Source organism: Orbicella franksi, chromosome 1, assembly GCF_964199315.1.
Source record: "Orbicella franksi chromosome 1, jaOrbFran1.1, whole genome shotgun sequence".
Taxonomy (NCBI): domain Eukaryota; kingdom Metazoa; phylum Cnidaria; class Anthozoa; order Scleractinia; family Merulinidae; genus Orbicella; species Orbicella franksi.
In genome coordinates, this window is record NC_138145.1 from 21,279,685 (window position 1) to 21,306,997 (window position 27,313).

General features: G+C 38.5%; 2 protein-coding genes across 2 annotated transcripts; one reads left to right on the plus strand and one right to left on the minus strand.

Moving 5' to 3' along the window:
- Nucleotides 1–6: 6 nt before the first annotated feature.
- Nucleotides 7–10,853, minus strand: LOC145496496 (WD repeat-containing protein 5). The gene is made up of 12 exons (XM_081476187.1): nucleotides 10,493–10,853; nucleotides 7,877–7,973; nucleotides 6,519–6,592; nucleotides 4,364–4,453; nucleotides 4,008–4,097; nucleotides 3,726–3,809; nucleotides 3,309–3,364; nucleotides 3,057–3,103; nucleotides 2,886–2,961; nucleotides 2,665–2,773; nucleotides 1,984–2,071; nucleotides 7–1,425 (listed from the first exon to the last, which is right to left on the minus strand). Exons 1-12 carry the CDS (start codon nucleotides 10,616–10,618, stop codon nucleotides 1,325–1,327), a joined length of 1,038 nt encoding a protein of 345 aa, XP_081332313.1. The 5' UTR covers nucleotides 10,619–10,853; the 3' UTR covers nucleotides 7–1,324.
- Nucleotides 10,854–10,956: 103 nt separating this feature from the next.
- On the plus strand, nucleotides 10,957–26,929 carry LOC145496936 (phosphatidylinositol 4-kinase beta-like). The gene is made up of 21 exons (XM_081476708.1): nucleotides 10,957–12,838; nucleotides 13,590–13,633; nucleotides 13,829–13,919; nucleotides 14,191–14,297; nucleotides 15,447–15,609; nucleotides 16,723–16,872; nucleotides 17,202–17,292; nucleotides 17,999–18,141; nucleotides 18,685–18,782; nucleotides 19,011–19,062; nucleotides 19,199–19,273; nucleotides 19,353–19,449; nucleotides 19,556–19,636; nucleotides 20,100–20,179; nucleotides 20,459–20,499; nucleotides 20,699–20,816; nucleotides 21,321–21,427; nucleotides 22,003–22,135; nucleotides 22,228–22,348; nucleotides 22,976–24,162; nucleotides 26,057–26,929. Exons 1-20 carry the CDS (start codon nucleotides 12,416–12,418, stop codon nucleotides 23,158–23,160), a joined length of 2,400 nt encoding a protein of 799 aa, XP_081332834.1. The 5' UTR covers nucleotides 10,957–12,415; the 3' UTR covers nucleotides 23,161–24,162; nucleotides 26,057–26,929.
- The last annotated feature ends 384 nt before the right edge of the window (nucleotides 26,930–27,313 follow it).

The window sequence follows — 27,313 nt, forward strand, 5'->3', positions numbered from 1 at the left end:
CAGATGTTTTACTTCAGTTCATTTTGTCTTCAATCGATATAATATTACAAGAATCTATTTGAACGAGAAACTCTGTTCTGTTTGAAAAACAAGTATATATTTATTGATGTGATGTATAATACAAGACCTTGGAAAGGGTAAGGCTACGGTACACAAAAGTTCGAAAGAATGAAAAAGTTTGTTTCAAGGCCAAAAAAATAATATTATATGCTTCCATTCAAGTCCCAAGATGAATAAACCCAAAAATTTCAATGTTCTTCCTGAGAGAGCAAGGCGTGATTACTGAGATGGTCAAGGACTTAATTCTTGTGGTCGATCTGATTGAGTTAGCTACAGAAAACATAAAGAGAAAATAGAAATTTAAGGAGGAAAAAAGAGAAAGTGCATATGATATGAGGGATATGGATTGGACTGCAGTGTGTACGTTCTTTTAGAGACTTAGCCTGCCCTCTTTCACTTTGGGATCGTCACGCATTCCTTATCTCAAAAAACATGAAAGATTGTGTAACAAACCCAACTGACATCTATGTAAGCGAAGTAATTGAATAATTCAATTGGGAATGACATTAGAAAGTCTCAAAACGGTTTGGTATTTTCCTTTGCAGTTTTAGGTTCTGAAAGTGTCCGCGATTATTTGCCAAAAGTGAGCCACATTAAACTCTACGCTTTAGTTTTCTGTTTGCTAAATTCGCATTATGGCCAGAAAATTTTGTTGATTTTTGAACTAATCAGGAGTAACGCGGCAACCTGGCTTTCGTCTATTTTCCTGCATTTTGCTGGGTACACATTTTTACTTTACCCTGACTGTTCTTACGATACAGTTGAAATCCACTATTTTGAACTCTCAGGGGAAACAAAAAGTAGTTCAAAACGGCAGAAGTTCGAAAGAGCCGATAGTAAATGACTGAAGGGCAAATCCAAGGGAAATGGTTTGGGGTTTGAAATAACCGAGTTCAAATTAGAGGGATCTAACTGTACTATTATCTGTTGTAATTGGCCAGATGCGATCAACTTGGATTGGTTTTTGTTTGGTGGCAGTCATTAGGAAGATCTAGCTTGCTTCGCCCTTCTCCTCCTGCAAGAGGTCTGAGATGGTACAAGAAGAAATTCCTGCCCAGGTACAAAAGGAACTTGCCAGCACATAGTGCAAAGTAAAGCAACTCAATAGTCCACAGCTACTGTGTAAAATAACAGTGACAGTTCCAGACACTAAAAACGCAACTATGAGTAGTTTATAACACTCCTGATTATAAAACTGTAAAGCTGTACACATTCCCACAACCATGGTACAATGCAGAAGCTTCAAAAACTTGTGCAGCGTCTGTTATGAATCGGATTTCCAGATCTTTATGGTTTTGTCATTTTCCAAAGCACCAGATGCTATGATATTTTCTGTCGGATGGCACGCAGAACAAAGGACCACATCTAAAAGACAAATTGACACTTTTAGATGATGGAAACTAGTAAAATACGAAACATGTTTCTTTGCATTTTTCCTCTGTTGGAACAAGATGCATTTTGTAAATAAACCTAGGTAATACAATTTTACAGAGGTGCTGCTACTTGTACTAACCACTCACTCTCACTTTTTTTTTTTTCTGAGATGTGGTACATGAGTACTTAAGGGGTAGACGACTTGTGCTCTAATCATACACATACACCCATGTAATTGCCAAAGCTAACAAATTAAAGTCTGTTTGTGGACAAGAAAAGATTTCCTCTTGGCATGGAGCATCTATAGAATGGCAGCTTACACAGACAGCACACCTTTTTCATCACACCAAATTTCAACTGATCTTACATCATTAATTTTTCATTCATTTAATAAGTTAGTTTGGTACAAGAGAAGCACAAGAATTGAATCAGGACCCCCAAATCATGTCATTTGCCACACCTTGCCTTTGAACGGATGCTCTTTACGAGTCAATATTGTCAAGAAAGGTAGGTTATTTTATTTTAATCCAAATGAGTGAAATAACATACCACTATGCCCTTCTAGCTTCTGTACCACTTCCTTGGATTGCAGGTTCCAAATATACACCATATTGTCTTCTGACCCAGATACTATCCACTACAACATTAAAGTCAAAATTCCAGTGAGGAAAACAAGTTCATCCAATCGTCTACTTAACAATAAAAAAGCCAAGCGCATTGTTTCTAAAATAGTGTAGCCAACAGGAAATACAAAACATTAGGGTGCTACTGTAAAAGTGGAAATCACAGAATTAGCTTCAAAGTATTTTATAACGCTGAAAAACAACCCAGGAATTGAATCCCATCTGAGTGTTAGCCCTAGATGGAAAGTGAAGACCACACAAGGCAAAGCCAGATTAAAAGGAAGACCTCTGACCTAATTGCCATTGCAATACGGACTGAGCTACGAGATCAGATGGAGTAAGTTGCAAGTTATTATTGTCACCGTGGTAATTTAAGCCAATGTAGATATTAAGGGTACAACAATATTGAGCCATGCGGCATTGGTATAGTCCAAGCTGGAAAATTAGAAAATCAACTCTTGCAGGTTGGAAAATACCCTGTTCTCTGTGTTAGCACTAGAAGGAATTGGAGATTGCATGAAGCCAATTGAAATTTCTGTTCTTCAAATGTAAACCAAGAGGTAAAGCAATCTGGCATTCAATAAACAACAAATCAATGTTGCCAAACCTTGCCCCCTGTAACAGAGAAATTGGCAAATATACAGTATTTTTCATTCTTGTGACCAGTGTAAGTCTTCAGACACTTTCCTTTGCTGTAATCCCATAGTTTCAGGGTGCTGGAAAGAAAATTTCATTGCAAATATGAGTTCAAGTTACTGTAATGACCTTTTGTACTTTGCCATCAACAACTACATGTACAAAAGAACAAAACTAGGCAAACAAACTCACTTGTCTAACGTTGCTGCTAATATGTACTTTCCATTAGGAGAAAATTTCACAAATGAGACTGGTGGATTGTCATCATCTGAAATAAAAAAAGTAAGGTTTGTTCATTGACAAGTCATTACTTTTGTTTGACAATTTGATTGTATACAGCGTGCTCAATATCGAGGGACTAACCTATTAGAGTCTTGAGGCACTGTCCAGAAGCTGTATCCCAAATGCGACTAAGGAGAACAAGTACAAAGTAAATCAAACATTAAATAGATAACATTGTGACCTGGAGCTAGGTGCACATTGCACTGGCCGACAAAGCTGTTAGGCAGCAGAGTGTGTAGGTCTTATGTAGCACTTGGCATGAGGGAGATGGGTGAGGGTGGAGGCAAAATAACATTGTAACAACAAAACAAACAATGCAAGCAGTAAACCTACCAAAGGCCATCATAACTGCTTGATACAATCAGAGCACCATCTCTGTTGAAATGAACCTGAAACAGTAGTCATACCAAAAAACACTAATTAAAAGCATGCAAAAGTTATCATAAAAACTTGCAAATCAACTCTTGCAACAAACCTGTATGCAATAACCGACTACCTTGCCATGCAATGCAATCTTTTATGCAACTCATGTTGCAACTGTCACAAGAGATACATGAAACACTGAAGTTTTAGTATGTTATAATTTACGTGTATGTTGCAAATAGTTTGTATTTTGAAATGATTGTCACTTATAAGGCAAATTTCACAAAAGTCTAAAGAAGTAATAAAACCTTTTTTGCAATCTTGTTGTAAACACAAAAAATACTAATGCTAGCACTAAATTTTACATATTCAAACATTCCTTCTTACCGCTGTAACAGGATCTGAATGAGCAGGTAATGTCTTTAAGCACTTTCCTGTCTTGACGTCCCAAATGCGTACACTCTCATCAAACTAGTACAAGAAAACAAAGCAGTTTCAAAGTTGAGCGGCACAACCTGTCCAAAGTCCTGTCTATCACACACCCTCACCATCTTAAACTATTTTTTTGTTTCCTTGAGAGTTCTACTGTTGTACATGTAGCCATTTATACATGTAAATTAAATAATTAATTTATACATAACAAACAGTATTACATGTAATAATACTCACAGAGCCAGACACAATGAGGTTAGATTGTGGGTTGAAGTTACAACAAAACACATAATTGCTGTGTCCCTTGAGTGTCTTAAGGCATTTTCCCTGTAAAAAGAACATGACATCCTAAGCATTGTACAATGATACATACTGCATGTTTTAAAATTAAACAACTTTTATTTCACTGAAAGTGAAAATATTCCTGTATACACAGACACTTAGTAAAATACATGTTATGTACATGTAAAAAAAAAAAAGTAGAAAATAATAAATGTTTGGATGAAGTTTCGACTGAATTAATTTAGGCTTTAAACCTGAACCCTGTTTATTCAGTCTAAGAGTCAGGGTTTGAAAGCTGTCATAAAACTTACCGTAGCAAAATCCCAAATTTTCAGAGTTTTATCATCTGAAGCAGAAACAAGCAGCTTTGAATCTGATGACCAAGATACATCTGAAATACCCTGAAAAAAAGCCTCAAAATTAGTGCAGGTACAAGTAAGTTTCTACAGTCCACGTAACTTTGTCATTCCCTCATATTTCCCATTTCTTAATTTATAAGAAGCAAGAATTCTTTATTCTGTAGTATGGGAGAAGGGAAAATTTCAGACAAACTTTACTCAGACCCAGGTCTAGCTGGAGTTAAGTGTCTCTATTACATTGTATTGGAACAACCTCAACTAATTACAGGTCAGAATACATTCCAGCAAAAAGTCTTTTTATTGAGCCCCCTATTTCAACCCAAATCAATAAAATTTTAAAACACATGTGTATCTAACCACCAGGTGATCTGGGATTACTGTTATTGTAATGATTCGATTTAGCACCCAGGGCGTTTATTCACTTTTTGTACTTCAAGGGAGGGCACTTATCAGAGACAGGGCACTTATTCAGGACAGGGGGCTTATGTCTTTTTTGAGAAACAACCAAATATTCAAAACAAAACTTTAATACGGTTTTATTTAAAAAGGAACAATAACAATATTACGAATGTGAGCAATCAAGGAAGATGAACTTCCATTGATGCGTACCCTGATGGTGCTGTAACATGATAATTAGAATAGGGATGCTTATTAGAATGGGGAGGCTTATTGGAAAAGGGGTGCTCATTATCCCATTGACTCCTGTGCTGGCCGTAACCAGCCGTAACAAGCCTTGACCTTTCTTCCACTTCTGACATCATCACCTTTGACCAAAATTGGCATCATCCTTGCTCAATTTCTGCAGGAGGAAAAGATCTTTCAAATGACACCCAGATCAGAGTGATCTGCCCAATGGAACCTGATATATGCACAAAAATTGACAAAAAATTGAGTGAAAAACTCAGAGCAAAATTCCCTGCCACTACACATGGCTACTCCTTGGCAAAAATCACCTGTCTCAATGATGCTTTCTCAGAATGTTTTAAACTGGAAGTAAGCCCAGTAGAAGGTCAACCACTGCAGCAAAAAGAAAAGATAAGGAGAAAAAGGAAAGATGAAAAAAAAATTGAAAAGCCTAAAGACGTAGGTCACTTTCTTGTCCAAAGGCTCTCTCAAAATTTTGATTTCTGTGCATGCCCAAGCAAAAATGTCATAAAACGCGATGCTAGTGGAAACAAAGGATGCTGTTATGTTGCAAATGCCTTTTTGAGTAGATTGGAGCTAATTTGGCCCATATCTAGCCTGAAAATCTCCAAAATGTCCAAAAACATATGTTTTTGGCAAAAAGCTCCAGGAGTCAATGGGTTAATAAAAGCACATTTGAAGGGGGGCACTTATTTGAAAGAGGGCACTTATTGGAAGGAGGGTGCTAAATCGAGTCATTACAGTATATACTTTTTCTTTCCACAGAAATTCCAATTCCACCAGGATAGAGGATCAGCATGAAAACCAGCTGCTAAGGCTGATGTGGATTCCTTGCTAAAGATAGTAATTTACATTATGGACTATGACACAAGATGCTATTATTACTGCGGATTTCAATAACACGTGGACTCTAAAAATTCAAAGCTTTACCAACAAATGTGTTTTTCGCTACAGTCAATCAAATGTTCAGCAGCTCCTCCCAACTTCAACACTGTTTCGTTGTCTGAACTGTGCTCAACGATTTGATTACCGTGCGATTGGCAGTAGTCGGAAGCTGGGAGGAGCTGCCGAACATTTGATTGATAGCAGCAAAAAATGCATTTGTTGGTTGAGCTTTGAATTTTAGAGTCCGCATGTTATTGAAAGGCGCAGTAAGTGGTACTTTCCTGAAGTTCTGGAATTATGATGTGTACATGTAGTAGGTAAATCTAAATCCAAACAATTACTGGTATCTAGCTTTGACAAAAAAGATAGAAAAGAAACTTTAAAAAAAACTGTAAAATCCCACCTTAAAGCCCCTCCCCCCCCCCCTCCCGGGATATGAGCCCATCTAATATAAGCCCCCCCCCTCCCAGTTTATAAGCCCACCCAAAACCCCTTATGAAGATATAGAAGCCCATGGCTTTAACATGGGATTTTACCGTATTTTATTCCTCGACAAAGCAATAAGACTTGCCCCTACCAGCTTGTGTCCAGATATGGTTTTCTCGAATTTTCCATCGAAAGCTCCCCATATTTTTATGTACTTGTCAGCAGCTGCAAGTTAAGGATAGATCCTGTTCAAAGACCTCAACTGTCAGCATTCTCATTTTAGTGTAGTGGGCTTCTGTCGGGTTTCATCTTAAATTCAGTCAGCGAGAGTGAGAAAGGTACATGCATGTATACCTGAGGATTTGTCTGCCTTAAAGAGCTGTCTACTTTTGGCTAGAATTGATTGTATAGTGTACTGTAAACTAAAGAGCCTTTCATAGCACAATAACAGGGCAGGAAAAAATTTTGAAACCCAGTTGTCCAGCAGGCCAGTGCAATTGAGTTTTCGGTTGCCCCCACTAAAATATTACTTATCCAATAGGTACACAGTTTTCATGCTTTATCAGCTACAGACTGTATGTACATCTGATTTTGAACTTGGTTGTTCAGCCTCCCATTTGTTTGATTCACTTTGTTCCTTTCACTCTTTACTTGAATTGAATAATGGCAAAAAGAAATGCAGAATGTTCGCGGTTTTTGTCACCATTTTGAATCTACCATATGCTTTATTAGTAGCCCCAGACTTCTGTTGTATGCAACATCCAATATGGTGGCCAACATTGCAATTGGAGGATGACACGAGCATGCTTGGATTTTAAATTTATTCATGCTTTCAACTCGTTGCTTTACTTATCTTGCAGTCTTAAGGTTTGAAATCATTTTTGATTGGAAATTATCACTAACAAGACTACTGAGGCTAATTTCACTTGCCCACCGGACCACCAAACTTCCATTTTCAGTTGCCCAAGAGCCAAATTTACTTGCCCCAAGCAATTCAATTGAACCTGGGTTTTTTTTCTGCCCTGAATAATTGCAAACTATTCCCTATATGTATAGAGCAATTTGTGGAAATCTGCACGAACAATGTACTACATGTACGTGTATAACCTAAACCACAAGAAAGTTATCTGTCCTTAGTTGACTCATTCCCAGTTATCTCTTAGAAGAAGATTGTCATCACATATGTCATATGATCAATGACACAAAAGAGGTTTCTTTTTGAGGTGGTCTATAGAAGTGAATGTGAACCAAAGAAAAGTTTAAACTTCCCATAACTCTTGTTTCGAACCTGAAGTGTCTGCTAAGGACAAGTGTTGGGAGGTTAAAACTAACATTATATTGGAACATTATAGACTACAGTACATATGACCATGAAAATGGTCCATTTATGGGAGATGCAGTCCATAAGTGGAGGTTCAGATGTACACTAGTACAAGTAAATGTTAATTTTATTTATAGTATGAAATGTCACATCAAAAATACTTGTATCAATAACAATAAACCACTTACAAGAACTTGCTAGCCAGTCTCCATTTGGACTGAACTTCACAGAGGAAATAGCTTTGGTATGACCAGCCAAAGTGTACTTCAGTATATAGTTTGGCTTCTGCATGCAAGTAAAAAAACACTAGTTAAATAGATGTCTGTATATAAATTTATCCAACTGCAGCAAATACCGTCCAAATAACAGTGCAAATATACAATGATATTATACAGTTATTTGTACAGTAGAAAACCTGTTTGCCGTGCAGGTCGGCATACGCTTGCAAAAATGTCACACTCTCCCTCTTTTCATTGATAAATTTATTAGGGAGTTTAAGCAAATCGCTACAGCTGGCTCTGATATGGCTGCCAGAAGTATATTTCCCCCAAAATGAGACACTGCACATGTACGTCGGTTGCATCCAGCCGTAACGTGAAATCTGACTATGTGAGTCCGGATGTTTTGCCGTAGTGGCTACTACGTCGGGTTTATTTTGCTTCTCTGGCCCTTTTCAATGGACATCTTGGCATTTTAAGAATTCCATTGGATACTATATCCTTTAAACTCAATTCAAGTCAAAGATTGTGTCAAGGTTGCCTTTCATAAGCTTGTAAATCCATATCCTGAATTTACGATAAGTTTTGGAAAAGGTGTTGGAATGGCGAAGCTAGTCAAGTGAAATATTCATGTTGAGCACGTGGTTGTTTTTCTTCGGTTAAGTTTGCTTTGAGGGTTTAGAGAAGATGTTTTATATCTGGATAACTATACGATGCTATTTTGCTTCTTTGAGTATTGATATATTTGTGTTCTTCACTCGATATTCTTTGAGATATTTGTCTCTGAAATTAAATATTTCATCCATCAGATTGTTATGGTACAAAGTGTATGGCATTCACTTTCGCTCAGAAATAACCTGTTTGTCCTACCGAATAATGGCCATCGTCCTTTGAGCGAAGCCATTTGGCTGTGAGAAACTAAATAAAAGAGATTTTAAACTCCTTAGCTGATGTTTCTTTCATCTTTGTATTTTGCTTTACTTGCTAAACTTAAAATTTGGCAGACCACTGAGACGTACTCTCCTCAGACCTTTTCAGTCACAGCAGCCGTAGTAGCACCAGCCGTAGTGATTTGCTTAAACTCCCTATTGACTACAGCAGCTGGATAATATATCCCCTATTAGATGTTTTGGTGTGTAGTATCGCTTTATATTTTTGCTCGTTGTTTGTATTTTGATTCACCCTACGGTTTGTCAAAATATAGCAAAACTCATAAAAATATACACTGATACTACACACCAAAATATCTGAAACAATATATTTATACCATGTCATAGAAAATACAACCAATCAGAATACAGGAAAGCCCTTGTATACTTAATGGTATTACACCCAACTTTCCCATTGCGTGCAGCACATAATGTCATACTAAAATTGTGTTTGCCAAAGACATCTTTTCTATAGCATGGTATAAAATAGTACTGTTACGCAATGCTTTTTTGTGGTATGCCATGCAATATCCCACTTGCCACATGTATAGCAGAATATACAAAAGCCTTTAGATGAGTGTGTATACAAGGAAACTACAAGATGCAAGTGGGATATTCCATGGTATACTATCGTCCATGATAAAGAGTTACATAACTAGACAATGCATTTTACAGCCAGACCACAAATCATAGTAGAATTATATGAGCAATAATTATGGGCAGCATGACTCTATTCTCCCAGAGGAGAGTTAGGAACTAATTAGCAATCAGACCAGCATAGAAAGCCCTCACGGGCTACGGGTCAATAGCCTATAAGGCAAAGCCGAATGGGCTATTGACCTGTGGCCCTCGAGGGTGAAGGGTCTAATTGTTTAAGTATCACCCAACTAGTTGGACAGAAAAGGCAATGATAAAGTTAGCAAATGTAAGTTGAAGAAATATTTATTAGGGAATAAAACGAAAGAAAGCATCACGCTCGATTGCGCCAATTTCGCTACTTGAGGACTATTGCTAATATTCCTCTAGTAGCGTAGCCAATTAAAATGCAGGATTTGTATTAGTCCACTGGTTGGGTGATACTAAGAGAGAATATTATGGGTAGCAGGTAACTGCTGCAAAGGGGTTGTCAAGGTTTGCTAGGGATAGAGAAATCCTGGGATCATGTAGGATACAGAGAGAGAGAGGGTTAGCTATAAAGTAAAACATTGAACAGACCTACAATTTGACTCAGGATATATAGTAAATAAGTAAGCCTTTATTTTACCGGGTACATCTGAAGCTGCCTTACAATTTAACACTGTTATCACATTCATTCAACGAAGCAAGCCCTGTTAAAAAGATATATAGATCAACCTTCAGGGCAGATACCCAGTTACAACTTAAGCCTCGTTCTTTCAACCCCAAAATCGATTACCATGACTCAAGCTTAAGTTTTAAAGTTATGCTTATTAATTGCTTTTAATTTTTATAATTTTACAAAAGTCAAAAAGACGATAGTTTAAGGTTGCATGCATGCATGCACTAAAGTTTTACAACTTCACTGCCTTTAGAAAACCATACACATGGTCACTACCTCACAAAGTATTTCATATACAATATATACCTCAGCTAAGGTAATACGGTTTGCTAAATATGAACACGAAAAGCTTCGATTTACCTTTACAGACCCTGAAGAAGCTGCTGGATTTGCGGCAACGGGCTGTGTAGATTTCGAGGTTTCCGAAGCGCTATTCGGTTGAGCGGGCGAACTTTCATTTTTCACCGCTTCTTCTGCTGATGCCATATGTGTCTTGATGCCCTCAAGATACAGGGCCTTTCAGTTTGACCAGGCAACACTTCTAAAGACTTAGAAAAGAAGAGCTTTTCCTAGAGAAAAACAAGTTTATACAAACGCGAGTGAAAGACACACGTGAAGCACCCGATTCACCAACCGCAAGGACGTGTGGGTGGTGATTATCATCAAATAGGACCGCAATGCATCCAGATGATATTGGTGTACTATTCTCTATTTTCCAGTTCCCAAAAATTTGAAATGCTGTTGGGAATAAACAGACCTCCCAATAGCAAGTTTTTGTGCATTTTCTTTCTTTTTTCTTTTTTTTTTGGGTGGGGGGGGGGGGGGGAGGGGGAGGCAAAACAGAGTGAGTTATGGGTAATTAGAAAATAGAGAATACTGTGGATTTAGTTGCGTCCTTATAGGCCAGGGTGCGTTCGATTCTTGATCTTATTCTAGATTGAAAATAACTTTCGGGTTTTCCAAAAAAGAGCTACTCCATCGTTTCATAAGTAAAGTGTGAAGAAGAGCTCCCGAAATCGACCGTCGGTAAGCTGTCGGCCGACAGGCTACCGACGGGTTGCCGACAGTTTTCTAAAACAAAAAGTTTGCTGTAGAATACTGCATGCGCTCAATCTAAGGAGCTTATTTTCATCACTTTTCGGGGATTAGGAGAATTTTCTAACATCTGTACATGTATCTCTCTTCAATTTACATTTTAAAACTACTCCTGTGTTTGGTTTTGCAAGGAAATAAGAAGGATAGTATCTTTCCTGCTCAATCGATTTTATCATATTATTTTGTTCTAATTCGTCAGTTCTCGTTCTTTATCGTTTTAAACATTTTATACACTGCTCTTCAATGTTTTTTATCCCCAGTCTCCGCGCTTTCGTAACAAACCACAAGCATTCTGGGTAATCAGAGATGCAGATGTTCTTCCTCCAAAACCCTCACGTCGACTGTTTATAGGCAGAAATCGGTGGATTTATTCTCTTGTGGCTACACTATCAACAGGAGACAACAGCTTGACGGTTTTCTTCAGGTAGTAATTTGTATTGGAGTTGGAGTCTATCTGAAAATGATTGAAACACGAAGACGTGAATAGGAGGTGGACCGAAATTTGTCAATTGAGTCAAGAGAGTGTAACTCGCTTCACTGGACCATTGGATTTTCACTAGTTTCTGGAGTAGTTTGGCAATTTTACGAGCGCGTGAAAGGTTGTGACTTTAATTTTGGATAACGCCGTAATTTTGAAGCGTTTTTGGTGAAGTGCAACGTCTAAAACTTGCGCTGCCTTCGCCGGCCACCACAACATCAGCTTCACTTCCGATTGGGATACTGGCGCTGTTCTGCGTGTCTTCACGCAATAAAAATTTCCTTTGTCTGGTGTTGACACTTTCGGCAATTTTGTCGGCTGGTATTTACAACTTTATGGTCCGTTTGGAAACGGGAAGGGAGCTTTTCGTAGTCACGGTTTACTACGTTTATATTATACATCGCTCATCCTTCCAAATCAAGACGTTTTATTCTACAATCGTGACAAATAAACTTTACGAAGAAAAGGTTATTTGACTAATTATTATTGTTTCGTAAGAAAAGGTTAAAAGGTGTGGACCTTTAAAAGTGACACAGGCAGAAACGTGTGTGTTATTTTCATGCTTTACTTTGTTGAGCCCGGCTTGTTGCATTCGTGTGTTTGTGCCAACAATTAATTCCGTACTATAAATGTGGCAAGCACTCAATATCAAGTTATAGTTCACCAGTCTTGGAGTTACATGTGCACTACGGTGAAGAAACACAGCTGTTATGACAGACAGTCAAGGATGTCACACTGTACAGCCGACTCCTTCGTCTCCAAATTCTAACCCATTCAAATCTTGGCGTGATGTTGTTGATGTTGACTTGCAAACAAATGAGAGAATTATGCCTGTGAACAATAACCCTAATGAAGATCCGCAGGCTCATGCTCATCATAATGGAGATGCCTCTCATACAGAGTTAGACTCTCAAATGGCTGAAAGTGAGATCCAACAAAGAACTAGAAATCTGCGTAAAGATCTAAGGCTTGACCTTGTTGAGACAAACTCTGATACTAGTCTTCCTCCACCTAAAAGTTCATGGTTGCTGCGCCTGTTTGAATCCAAGCTATTTGATATGTCAATTGCAATTGCATACTTATTCAATTCCAAAGAACCTGGAGTGTTGACGTACCTTGGGAATAAACTATTTGTAAGTATATAGTTTGGAAGTTTCAAATTACAGTGAGTCCTTTTTGGTCAGCCTCACCTGGTCATACTTCTAACAAAGGATATTTTACACAATTATTCTGTATTAGTATTAGTCTGCAACCATAATAATTTTTGGAACCTTCTCTTAGCACCATCTCTCAACAAAGGAATGAAGTCCAGTCATGAACTTTTCCTATTCCTGTTTGTTTTGTGTCTCCGCTGCTATGAAGACTTGTCTATTTTAGATCTACCTTTTTTGGATATTTTAGCCAGGTGATGGTATAGTCTTGCCAAAATATTACTCTTTTCCCAACATAGTTTGTTGTCTAAATATTCTGATACATTGAACATGCTCGCATTATCTTTCACCTCTATAGAATGAAACTAACAGCAGGTGCTGGGTTTTGGAATAAAGCTCTGCCCTGGGGTTTTGTTCTGGGAACATTGATTCACTGCATGTGTAGAAGTGTTTAAAAAGCACCAAAGGTTTAACGAGATGAATACATACTATAAAATTCTGGTTACAAGCCCCCCTGGTTACAGGCCAACCTATAAGTATACTGCTTGTAAGGCCTCCTCCAAACATAAGGCCCCCCATTTATGAGCCTACCCAAAACCCCATTATAGCTGTATGAAGTTGTGTAAGCCCACGACTTAGATGCAGGTTTTTACGGTACACTGTTAGTAGTCTTTAGATCCCCCAAAAACAAGGATAGCAAAAAAATTGAAAGACATTTGGTTATTTTTCTCAGAGCTTTGATGATGAAGATGTCAACTTCTACTTGCCGCAGCTCATGTAAGTAACTTTTTGTTTCTTTTTTTATTGAGAAATTTTGGAGAACATCCAACTTGAGTAACATAAAAAATAATGAGCTGCTTATATACATGTACATGGTTGTATATAACTAATATCAGTATCGATAATTCAAATACTCTGGCTTCTTAAGTGTCATGGTTAATGGATTTTCACTAATTAGAATTTTGTTTTTAGTAACATGTACATCCATGTGGATGAAGTGTCAGAAGCTCTTCACAGATACTTGGCTGAGAGGTGCAAAAGAAGCTTTTCCTTCGCTCTGCAGGTACATGTAACTGCAATTTCCTCTGTAGTCCTGTTTTCTTTTACACTCAGTACACATTAATAGTATCCATTTACAATAATGTGTGTGAAGAGACAGAGTGAGAGCAATGTACTGTTTTGCCCAAAACGCACACTACTGCTGCATCTCTTTAAATTTCCCATAACTGGAATAAATTCAAAACCCCCATTATGGTTATTTTCCTAACCTGTTATAAATGTTGAATTTATATGGTTTGTTACATTTATTTTTTATGACTCCTCAAACCCTGCAGGCTTCTTGGTTATTAGAAGCATATTGTGCTGATGGATGGCTTCCATCTAAAGAGTATGCTAGAGGCATCAGATTACTGCAGTTGGTGTTGGAGGGATGCAGGCCAAGGTACAGTATGTGACAAAAATGCACAATCTTGTAGTCCTCCATTCCTTCATTCTGAGACCAAAGGGTCAAGTAATGCGACATTATGCAAAGACAATCAATCAATCAATTGAAGTTAGTCTTTACTTATTTAACACAAGTTACATTCATTACAAGTTCCCAAAAGTAGCATGGCTAGTCGATTTGGGTGGGAAATAAAGTCCAGGAAATGTAGTGTTCAGACCAAGGGACCCTTGTAGGGACATGATTTAAGGGGAATTTGTGTAAAGCTCCTTTAAGTAAATCAAAACATGCATGTTGCTGAGCAGTTTGAATTGACAGCACAAGGTACAGGGATAAAGCTTATTTTCCATCATGCATTGTAGTTCACCTTGTGTCCTTACAGTTTACTCTTCATTAAGTGATTAACCAACTTGTAGGACTGCAATGATGCGTTCTTCCCACAATAGGATACTTACCTCAACACACTGGTTATGATGTGATAGTCCAAGAAACAACTTTTTATACTTGTTAAACAACAATCAACTCTAATTACGACTGTTCTGAAACTTCTAAGAGTTTGCAATGCACTTCAAAGCAGTGTAGACTTGTTGTCATTTTCTATTTTCATTTAAAATCACTATGCAGTGTGTATCAAATGCTAGGTTTAGGGAGGACTTGTTGCAGTTATTAGTCAAGTTATTATTTGTTATTAAAGTTCAACACTTTTTGGCACATCACCACTTCTTTATTTTATTGTTGCACTGGGATATTTTTTCAACCTCAGTGGGACCCTGTAAATCTGGTCACCAACAAGCCACAAAAGTTGGCCATATCAATGGGGTGGCCATGCCAAAGGGGTTCGTTTAATAAGAAAATAACTGACTGAACTTTTTGTTGAGACCAGAATAAAGTGGGGGTAATAACAAGGTGGCTGTATTAACAAGGTTGGCTGTAAGGTGGGGTTCCACTGTATTAGTTTGCCACAAAATATATTGTGATGTACATAAGTGCATCAAGTGTCTATTGTTACAGTCCTATAACTACCTGTCAAATGAATGAGGTCAATGAGTAATTGACTTATTAATTTTATAAGCAAACTGTTAGGGATGGCTAATTAAAAGGAGTAAATGCTTTTGAAAACAATAACATGATCATTGATTTTCTTAACAGGTCACCCTTAAGTCCATCAGGTATAGTTGGGTCTCATGCATTACCTTCACCTGTCTCTCCAGCAGCCACAGGTGCAACATTAACCACTCCAACAAAGAAAACCCACCAGAGATCAAAATCAGATGCCACTGCGGCTATCACAGCTTCTACGCGCCTAATGCAAGTAAGCAAGGGAAAGGAATTTTATAAGGCCAGAGATTTGTTGATAAGAATAAAGTGTTGTTTGTCTCACTATGAAGTCACTTGAGGTGTAGATCGCAACATTTTAACTGCATACTGTTAGTGTTCATTAGGAGATGGGGTTGACTGATTAAGTGGTGCAATTTATATCACAAACTTAAGGTGGACTGTGATTGGTGCATTTCAATCCTCTGCTGTTCCATATTGTTCTGGTGTGAAGTTTTTCCCTCAGTGTCCACTATTGTAACATTTTCCTGTTGCAGTTGTGTTTCTTGGCAGCTATGGGCCAGGGTTCCATACTTCCAGGAATTCCAATTCCACTATCCCAATTGATGTTATTAGGGTGAAATCTTGTGTGGATAGTTTCCATGACCTTATGTGTGTACCAGTGAGGGTTTTGATTTACATGTATAAACTTCATATCATACCTTAATGGATAGTGGCTGGGCTTGTGGGTCTGTTCTTAAATGGTGTAGGTTTGGGTAAGGGAGAGGCAAGGGCAAGTCAAAAATCCTCGTTCCTGCATAGGTCACCTAGTTTCACCACTGTCAACTGTGTGGCATCCATAGAGAATCCTGTAAACTGCCCCATTTACTTGGTCTAGTGCAACTGACAGTGTCTGTTAGTTGCACTAAGTGTGAACGGATAGGTCATGTACCTTGTTGTTGAAGGCAGTGGCAAAATGGCTACCTTACATCGTGCTGCTAAGGTGGGATGTGTCATATACATGTAGATGTTTGATCACAGTTCTCCCAGCTATTTTACCGTAAGGACCTGACTCTGATGCCTTTACTACATGTATGTTTGTTTTCTCATTATTTAAAGTTTTATATTACGACTACTGCATAATTATTGTGTACTACCTTTAAAGTAATCTCTTCATTGGCATAGAAGAATCCGAAAGCATTCTCATACTCAAAAACTCAAATATTAACTTAAACCTATAAATGCTGTGGTGTTGTAATCAGGCATAGGTGTGATGGGGCTGGTACTGATCAATATTAAGTCTTGAATTTTAACTTACATGTAACAGATCAGTTACAGTATACATATAAATTAGGTTTTCATTGGATGTTAAAATTTGATACTGTTTCAGTCCAATGAATATGAGTCATCACCAACTGGAGACCTGAGGTATGGCCATGCTTTTGACAGTCGCTGCACCAAACACTCACCAGCCGTATCCCCTAATGCATCCAGTCCTGCACTTACTGAGCTGGCTCGAACTCCTGACTGTGGCTGCCAGGTTAGACTACTTACACTGTAGCTTGTTTGTCCTAGCCTTCTTTTAATGAATCTCGTATAGCAAAGTCAATGATACAGGGGAACCAGCCCCAGTTTAAGACTACAACAGACTTGGCAGGGCTGTCATTAAGGGCCGTAACCCGTAATACCTGTTGCGGTTGAGTATGCTTGATTTTCCCTTGATGGGAGAAATTGCCTGTTGTTGAAAGAATTTACCCACAAAGTAACAAGTTTGCTACAGGTGTGGAGAGCAAAGGTACAGGTAACTACAAACTTAATGACAGCCCTGCCTGGTCAGCTGACCTAATGTTAAAAACCTGTATCTTGCAGACTCCAAGGCTTGTAGCTCAAAGAGAGTTCATGAGTGCACTGATTGCTGTAGGCAAGAGACTTACATCCCTACCAACCAAGGATCTCAAGAGTAAGTTATAAGTAATGTAACAGGTCTGAAATTGCAGCTAAATGGCACCTAACTATTTGTCCCCTTGGCATTTTTCATTTCAAGGTGAACAGATGTTATTTTTGGAGAAAATGTAAGGTTCCAATGAGCAGTTGTAGTGAAACACGTGATTTTACGACTGCCAAATTTACTGAGTACTGCATTGTTCCCCTGGTTTCTCGCACTGGATATATATCATGGGTGCACTGGCTAGCTAACAATATGTACTTTGTTGTTGTGCAAGAGGCGTTGCATAGTGGCAAAGAGCAAATAATTGTGCTGCACATTTAGTTGTTTTGGAGTATATAAAGAGCTCCCTCCGTGCATGTCTAGTGCATGAACTTTAACTAGATTCCAATGCAATCCCACAAAAAATAGAAATAATAGGACAAAGCAACCAAAGCCAGCCAAGGGATTTGTAAGACTGGTGACAAACATGCTCTCTGAGACACAGGACTCTGATATTATGAAATAACATTTGTGCAAGTCTCCTTCAAAAGTTGCATGTATACTCTGTTTACTGAGAAAGCTTTGTTACATGATAAGCAAAGCAATGTCAAAGTTTCGTTGGTCAATATGTGGCTCTTGTTCAGAAAGAAACTGGGCCTTACTTCACAGGGAAACCAGTATGCAAGTAATTGTTACAGTGGCATTATTTTACAGCTACTATCTTTTGTCTCCTGTGTAGCATCCAGGCTATATGCAGAATTGTCACTGCTAAACCTAAACTTACCTGCCAAAGTTAGTCTTCCAGTGCATCCTGGAATTGGAGATCATTATGTTGTGAGGATACCGCACACTGCTGCAGTCGTTCTGAACTCCAAAGATAAGGTAAACCGTAAGTGGCATATTGGTTAGTGTGCTGGATGTTGGATTGTTGAAGCTCTGGTCCAGGTCATCCTGTTGTTTGCTGAACAGCCTACTCATAGTGCCGGGTGTTAACTAGGTACTGGCAAATTAAATTCTGAGGGTAACCCCAAGGTGTAAAGAAAACACATTTGGGCTTGCCCTTTGGGCAAGCTCTAACTACATGTACATGTATGATGATGTACCAGCCCAAAAGTCATTCTCACTAGCCTACTAAGAGTTAATCTCTTACAGTACTTCTGCAATTTGAATTTCCACAAAAATCTTCTTGAGAAACTTCACTTGCCCACCAGGCAAGTACGGACAGAATCCACCAGCTCAATTGGAAAATCCACAAGCACTGGCTATTGGACGAGACTTTCCTTGCACACTGAACCCTGCCAGGGACTAGCAAACCATCCAGGGGGGGCAGTATGGACACCAGATATAAGCACCGGCTTGACAAGCTACAGGGCTGGAATTGATATATAACATAATATATCAGTAAATTCTCTTCATGCTTTTCAGGCTCCCTATATGATATATGTAGAAGTCTTATGCACTTCAGGAAATGAAGACGATCCATTTCCATCCAAACAGTTCCAGCCTACGTTACGACAAACAAGGTACAGAATGTTTATAAAAGTATCAGATGTTTGTTATTGGGTGACTTTTAATTTTCCAGTGTTAGATCCGCATGTACTTTTAGGATACTTTGCGTTTTCAGCCCCAAGTTATATTGTATGCTAATTTAGTCAGCCGACCAGCGACCTTTATTTCAGTTTAATGTATTCCAGGCAGCGAGTACTTTATTTTTGTATGTGGGATTAATTTCATTGATACCTTTTTTGTAGATCAGAAGAGCACTTACCCACCTACTGCCGCTCTGACGTCATACAATTTACAGTGAGTGATCGACTTATTGTAGGTTTTGCTAAGCTATTATTTTTACATCTGTTCACATTAATTTTGCGCCTCAACTGGCTTGCAAGAGGTAGTCATAAGTGAACTGTTAAAAAGCAGTTGTGCCCTCTGTTGTCAGGTATCTGGTGGAGATTCAGATGATGAATGCTGGTCTACAGTGATTGAAGATAAATCAAAACAAGATGTAATGGATGTAAGTTTACTGTCTTTCATACTAAGCCAGGTCACATTTATACCCGCTATATGACATATGCTTCTGTCGCCTTGTTCAGGGCCCATTTGTTGCTGCAGGGGACATAAGACGGAGACTCTCAGAGTCCCTTAGTGCCCCCCAAGCCTTGTTCAAAAGGGACCCGGAGGATCCTTCAGGTAGGACTTGAACAAATCATTTCAATTTACCATGCCTTTACAGGTGTGTAGGTGCAGTTCTAATCTGGTAGAAGGTCTGTTCAGTTAAGTTTTTGACCCATTTCAGCTGCTGTTCTCAAGGAGCCATGGGAAGAAAAAGAAGCAAGGATTCGAGAAGCTTCACCATACGGTCATGTGCCCAATTGGAATATCCTCTCTAATGACATCAGAAGACGCTATTTTAAGTCACGTGGTTTTGGTCACGTAGTTTACATTTAGTACATTACACTCGTTTTAGGTTGCGGCATGTTAATTGGTTCTGTTGCGTACCAAACGCTCTGAAAACAGACAAAAACCGTGACGTTGTAGCTTGAAATTGTGTAGAGGAACACAAAAAATACTTGAAAGGTATATGTCCCTCTGCTTAATCCAAATAGGGAGCGAGTGTGTCACACGCTATATTGTAGGCCACTCCTCGTGTCAGGAGTTTTTCTTATGAAGAAAGTGAAGTGAATTGGCACACTCAAACAGCTCAGTAACCTTGAACTGAAATAATTAGATACTGGTTTGAAACTTTAAAGATACACATACGAACAGAGTCAAACTCATAAATTCTTTGGCCCATAGAATTCAATCATTTATAGGTAAATTTCCTTGACTGCTATGTTTACAACTGTTACCGATGATCGTGAAGTGTGGAGATGATCTTCGTCAGGAACTTCTCGCCTACCAGCTGCTGCTACAATTCCAGGTCAGTGCGATGGGTTTGTATTGCTGGATTATTTTTTACCAGCGGAGCCTTTAATAGCGAAACATTCATGGCTCGTTACCTCCAACTGTGGTAATAAATACGGCGAACTTGCAAACTACATACAGGTTTTTTTCTAAGTTGCATACAGTAAGCCTCCTTTTGCAAGAGCAGAATTTAAAATGATATTGTTTTTAGCAAAAGAAATGACTCATTATAACCTTGAACCCACGAGTTAGTATTTTAAACTATTAAAGGTCATGTTTTGTCTTCTCCTTCCAGGCCATTTGGAGACAGGAAAGGGTGCCCCTTCGTCTAAGGCCGTAAGTATGATTCTACAACTTTCACGACAGTCATGATCGCTTCCACTCTCACCCGTCAAAATACAACCACGCATCCCAGCGTGACTTGTGCAATCAACCTTGTGTTACTTTACGTTACTCGTTCAAGGCTCACGTGACAACTCAAGAATGGGCCATATAACACAGGAAGAAAGTTAATAACATCTGTTCTTAATATCAGATACGCTGTGGTGGTGACCTCGAGTGATAGTGGGCTCATTGAACCTGTGGTAAACGCTGTCTCTCTTCATCAGATCAAGAAACACAGTCAAATGTCTCTCATGAATTACTTCATCAAGGTACAATCAACCCTTTGTGTCCCATGGTCAAAATGTTAATTCTCGCTTCCGACCGTAATTCCTTCTTTCTTGTCAGTTCTGAGAATTTGTAGGTATTTCAGGGCAGTGTCTCCTAGTTGATCAGTTTCCTTACTCTCATTGCGTGTCTGCTTGAGATTGTACTGTTAAGAGAAATTTGATGTTAATCACTCTGGCGTTTAAGAATAAAGGCATTACATTACGTCGCCAGCTCATTCTCCCATATAACCAATCCATAACGACAAGAAAGAGTGGGTCTGCCTCAGCTTTACTTAAAGTTTAGTAAGCCATCATCAGGATTGGAAACCGTTACTAATAATTAATTTAACATACTTGAAACTACACATTTGGACATCGATTTTTGCAAATTTCTCCAGGTGGCGTGCTCCTCTCTACCATTTTGCAATAACTTGTTTCCAGGCCTTTCTTTATTCCGGTGGGACATTTTCTATCTCCTGTAGTAATTTTCTTCTTTTCCTTTGGCAGGAACATGGTGACATAAACTCAGAAGAGTTTCTGAACGCTCAGCGGAATTTTGTCCAGAGCTGTGCCGCGTATTGTCTGGTCTGTTATTTTATGCAAGTCAAAGACAGGTGTGTCTTGTCTCCAAGGCCTGAACAGTGCATGTACTCTAACTCAACATACTGCGCTTAGCACAAATACGTTTACACTCTTTTTTTGAATAAGAATATTGTTTTTCCGGCCCTCACTGAAAATTCTCATTTTTCTGCCGATTTTATATTAAGCTGAAAATATTCTTGTTAATATTCTTAGATTATTTTGATGGCGTTGAAGTAATTTTGGATCCAGACTGCATGCAATATTATGAATCCTGATATGACACACATAACTCCTTGCAGAAATGTTATTGGATCGAACAAACAGCTTGTGCGTTTTTTGCTGGTTTTTGGCTGGTTTTTCATTTAGGGAAGGAAGAATTTTTATACGGTTTCGTTAACGAACATATAATTGTATTGTATTTACAAATTTTCAACCCCAAAAAAAGTTATTCTTTTCAAAATCTCAGCTTTAAATTTTGCAAATTTCAGCCTCTATATTCTTGTAAGATGTATTCTTGTAAAAAAAAAAACCAAGAGTGTAAATCACGTTTATATACTTATGTGTCACCAAACTGTTACATTAAAGAGTGGCTTTGTTCTTATCTTAGACACAATGGCAATATTTTACTGGACGGAGAAGGTCATATTATCCACATCGACTTTGGATTTATCCTCTCGTGCTCACCCCGAAACTTGGGTTTCGAGAGTTCGCCCTTTAAACTCACTCACGAATTTGTGGAGGTAACTTTGTTTTGTTCGTTGCTTTTCTTGTTGTCGCGTTTTAAGTATTTTGCCGGCATGACCTCATGTGTGTTTTCACCTTTGAATTAAAGGTTATGGGTGGAATCGATAGCGACATGTATAACTACTTCAAAATACTGATGCTACAGGGCTTTCTGGCCGGGCGTAAGAATATGGACAAGTGTCTACAGCTGGTCGAGATCATGCAGACAGGTAAATGGCAAGATTGATGATACAGCAGCGAGTGATAGAACTGTGTTTCTACTGAGCTCTAGGTAGAATGTAGAGAAAGACGCTCACGTATACATGCACCAATCCATTAAGGAAATGTCCGGCTCTGTTAGGAAGAAGAACAGTCATGTAGCTGAAGTAGCGACTTTACTCGAATCCACTACCACCGTTTGATGCGCCAGTTATTGGGCTGCAGTGTAAAGTAAGAAGTGAGAAACAGTAGGAACGAGACTTCAAATGTTGAATCGGTTGAAAACACACGGAAACTACTTTAGTATTTCGCTAGCAGCCATTTTCTTTCTTGTCTCTTTTTTGGCGTCAAGTGGTTGGTCGATTTTCTGCAAATTTAGAGAAGTTTAATGAAGATACTTAACATCAATGTGTTACGGGAGGTCCGTAGTGCAGTTACTATGTGTTATGAATGATCAGTAAGTTGTTCATTCTTGAAGGAATGTATTATTTTTCGATAGATTTTCAGCGTAGACTGGTGAAAACAATTTACCGTCAGTTCGTTTGTTCCAACAGTGAGGGTTTCCCACAAGCGTTACGCTATTAAAGAAATGTTTTTGAGTAATATATACTAAATTTCTTTTTTCTTCTTCTTCTCAGGCTCACAGCTTCCTTGTTTTAACCGCGGTTCGTCTACAGTGCGGGCCATGAGAGAAAGATTCCACATGAACTTGACAGAGGAGCAGCTGGACGTTTTTATCAATGAACTGGTGGAAACCAGCATGCACTCGCTAACCACAAAACTTTACGACGGTTTCCAATACCTCACTAATGGTATTTTATAGCAAGAGATACACCTGGCAGACAAAGCTACCAGTATGTCCTTGTTATAGTGGTCGAATGCAAGCTTTGCTTCAAAGCTTTCAGTGTCAAGTTCGGGGTTTTTACCCTGAGAACAGAGAAGGCCTATTGAAGTCGACCAACCGCTTTGAGTGGAATTATAAAAGAGATGTGCTAGTCCAGAAAGGCTATCAGCAATTTTTACACCTGAAAACTGAACTGAGAAATATATCTCCAAAATAATATTTCCTCTTCCAATTGTACAGAATTTTTATGCTAAACAAAAGATGCTGTTAAAATACATCATCCCTTTGAAATGAAATTGTTGAACAAGGGATACGCTTCACAAAAGACGACTAACATTATTTCACCGCTAAAATCGTTTATATGCTGTGTAGTGAAAATTCTTTCCGTACCCAGCTGGTGCATGAACCACCTAAAATCCTGGAAAAAACAAGACTACTGGTCTACCGTGTTTTTTTTAGAAAAAGAGCGAAGCGACGTCTGGAAATTAAATCAGTGCGTTATTCAAGTAGTGATGAGATACAACGCGATTCCTTTCCTAATGAAGTGGAAACTTAGAGATGGGTATTAATGAGAGGAGCTTCAGAAAATCCCCAAGTAAAATGTCTTCACAGAGATAACTATAGATTGCTTCCTTGGTTCTATTATCAAGCATTTCAATCAGTGGAGCATTACTGACGCTCTTGGTGGATAGACAAGCGATTCATTTGCCGTAATTCAAGAGCTGTACTGGTCAATTTAATATTAGCTATGTCGGTAATTTATTTGTCACACTCTAGGTTTACGCAGGACAAACTGCGAAGAATCTGTTATTTTTGTTTTTTTTTTTTTAAGTGTTTTGATAAAATAATTGAACCGTTGATAACTGTTTAATCTCTCGCAGTTTCGATTCATAAAGTACATATATCGCAAGGCAATAAGAATTAAGGAAATAATGGCAAAGGATTGATATTTAAAGAAATTCTCCCAGGAAATCATTTAAGGTGGCTCAAAATAGTTTTTTTGGCGCGCGAAGCATGGGTACGAATGGCGCGAGCGCGCGAGTATTTAAAAGAAAAGAAAAAACAAAAATAAACATGGCGGCGAGACTTTTATCGTCAATCGCGTTCCACTTACCACTATCCTTTTTGTCCCGAACAAGTGTTCATCAAAAAACGCCTAGAAATGTGTTTAACATTACACTTCTTTCGTCTTCTCCTGACGTGGTTAAACTAAGAAGCCAATTCGCAGCACTTATCACGCCGACATCGGACAGAGAAGACGGTCGTGATCGTACGCGAAGGAAGTCACAGAGTGGTCACGGTGTACTTTTTATGGTTGGAGGCTTCGCTTTGAGTTCCCTGGGCGATGAAACACCGAAAACAGCTGGTGTGTCTGCAAAGGTGCAACTGACACCGGAAACACAACCACCATTGCGTGACGAGAATGGTCGGTTCTCACGAAAGAAACCCACTCAAAGTAGAAACACGGACGACAGGACTCGTGGGATAAAAGAGTGGAGGGCAATGAGGAAATTAGAGTTTCAAGGAATGGTCGAAGATTGGTCCCCACCGAAGAAAAGAGAAACCCGTTCAAGTCAGGTGTGGTTTAAATCTTGTTTTCGCTATACGTGGCACCAAGCGATTCCTTAAAAGTTTCAAGACAAGTGCTTCATCAAGACTTTCTTTGCTCTGAAATAGTTCTCAATTTGAACTTTCGTATTACACCACAGGTAGTTCATAGCAAATTATCACGTCAACATGATTATACCTGAACATTTTGACATTTCATTTTAAAATTCCAACAAATTTTTTGTTACAGTTACAACCTGATAATTACCATTAAAACGTATAAGTTTTGAATTTTTATCAGAAACAAACAGAAGGAAAATTGTATTCCACATGGAAGTAGAATTATGGACTTGAATGTTTTGAGAAGTTCATTGAAATGTTGTCAGCACTGTAAAGCGGGTGAGAAGAACCATTTTTCTGCCCAAAGAAAATCAACACTAAAGAAAAGTCAAAATGAATCCTCAGTTTTATGGCAAGTGCACACAGCTCTAAGGCTATAAAATTAACAGGTTTCCAAAAAAACAATTATGAGATTGATTATACATGAATATCTTCAATACATTACAAAACGTCTCATGTGTAATCAGCCATAAAAAGCCTGGGGTTGGTCCTTAGATTTTTGGGCAAGTTCTGAAACTCTTACCCTCGTAATTACCCTATAACAAGCGTCACACAACTGTTTGTCTATTGTTGGCAACAAAAATGTTTTTTGGTAAATTTGGAACAAACAAGCGGTTGTAAATTTTCCACAGACCACAAATTGCATTCACTGCATTTCAAAATGTTGTTAGTTTTTGCAAAAATTTACTTGTGCTCATTTATTCCAAATTAAAGGAGAAAACACACTGCCAGAATAAAGTATCAGATCTTCCTGAGTATCAAAATATTCACTTTATTTTCAGCCAATTTGTCATAGTGGAACATAACAGCAGAAAAAAAATGTGGGTTAGCCTCAGTGTTCTCAGTTACCTGTGCAGTCTGTGGTACAGAGAATGTTGTCAAGACCTCCAGTGAACACGGGAGCAGTCAAAGAGGTCCACTTAGTCAGGATGTTAATTCAAGAGCTGTTCTTGGGTGTCTACATACAGGAATCAGTGAAACCCCCCTAAATAATTTACTGTGTACAGGCCAAGCATTTCTATCAGTAGTTGCCATAGCAACAACATTTAGGTTCTGAAAGTGTCTTCCATACGTAGTCTAAGGCTGTAGGTTTTTTATTATTGACCTTCTACCGAGTGCTATGTTGTAAACATTTGCCAAGGGAGAAATTACTTATGCATATGTAATATCTAAAGCTTTGTGAAATACTATATAGAGCCACCTTAAGAAGTTATAGCGACACGTACAGAGAACTTCTCTGAAACGTTAACCCCGTCACGATTGTAGCAAATGTTACTTGATCAAGTCGATCTAGTAAATTTAAAATTTAGTTTTACGAAGGAAAAGAACACAGCGAATACGTATGTTAATAGTCTGAAGGATTTGACTTTTTGAGCTGTAAAATACTATTATTGATTTTCATCTCTGGCAGTATTCAACACTGACAAAGGTCGTTGAGAAACGACGCTAAATGAACGAGAATTCGAATGAGTTATTTTTGCAGTTTATTAACAAAGAACGCACCAGACTCTTTTTAATTGTGAATTTTTCCAACGCCTACTGAAACACATTACGGCTTTCAACATGCAACTTTTCCAAAGCAAGAAGTTTTTCTGTTCTCTTGTGTTTGTACTCCTGCCCTAATCTCGTCTCAGGCCATTTGTACAGTACATTGTGAAAATTTTTGTTTTTGCTTAGCGAAGATTCCTCCGAAAATGTCTGTTTTTCTATTGCGACGATTCCTTGCGCGGGCGGGTCAGCTTAACCAAGGCTCTCTCGGTTCCCCGGAGCCGTTAGGAGACGCGACACGGCATGTTTGAAGCGCGCCTTAGGGGTGTTTTCAACCGAAGGGAAATTCAATTTTAAGTATGGATAAGCCATGACCAGTCTAAACGCGCTAGTTAGTACTAACGCTGTTTTAAAAGATCTTCTAACAGTCGTAATCCATGTTTAATGATACCCATGTTGTATAGTATTCTGGTATAAGATTTGTATTTAAAGTTGTTTTTTCTTTAACATAGCTGCACTTGAAACAGCAGAATTCACAAATACAATTTTATCATTTGGAACAGTTTTGTTTAATAAAAATATGCTCTTATAAGCCTGTCATGGCTATGTATTCTTGGTCGTGTTCTGCGAAATTCTAAACAAATACCTTTGGCGATTGAGACGGCTTTTTTGGAAACAAATGTAAAGTTAAAATTGGTCTTAAATGATTCTTTACCATAAGTCTGAAAACTGCTAGCAACTTCAGTATCCTAGTCCAAACCAACACTCGAAAATACGTACGGCATAATAAGAAGACGAGCTAAGACGCACGAGACACTACGTTGTTCTCACAAACAGTGGAATGAGTGAAGTGCAGGATTTGACAGGGGAGATTGTACTTGCCAGAGCCTGGCAATTGCAGATATGCCTGTCACATAGCTACAGAATTTGTATCGATTATTAATGACAGGTTTCCGATCATCCCGATAAAACGTGA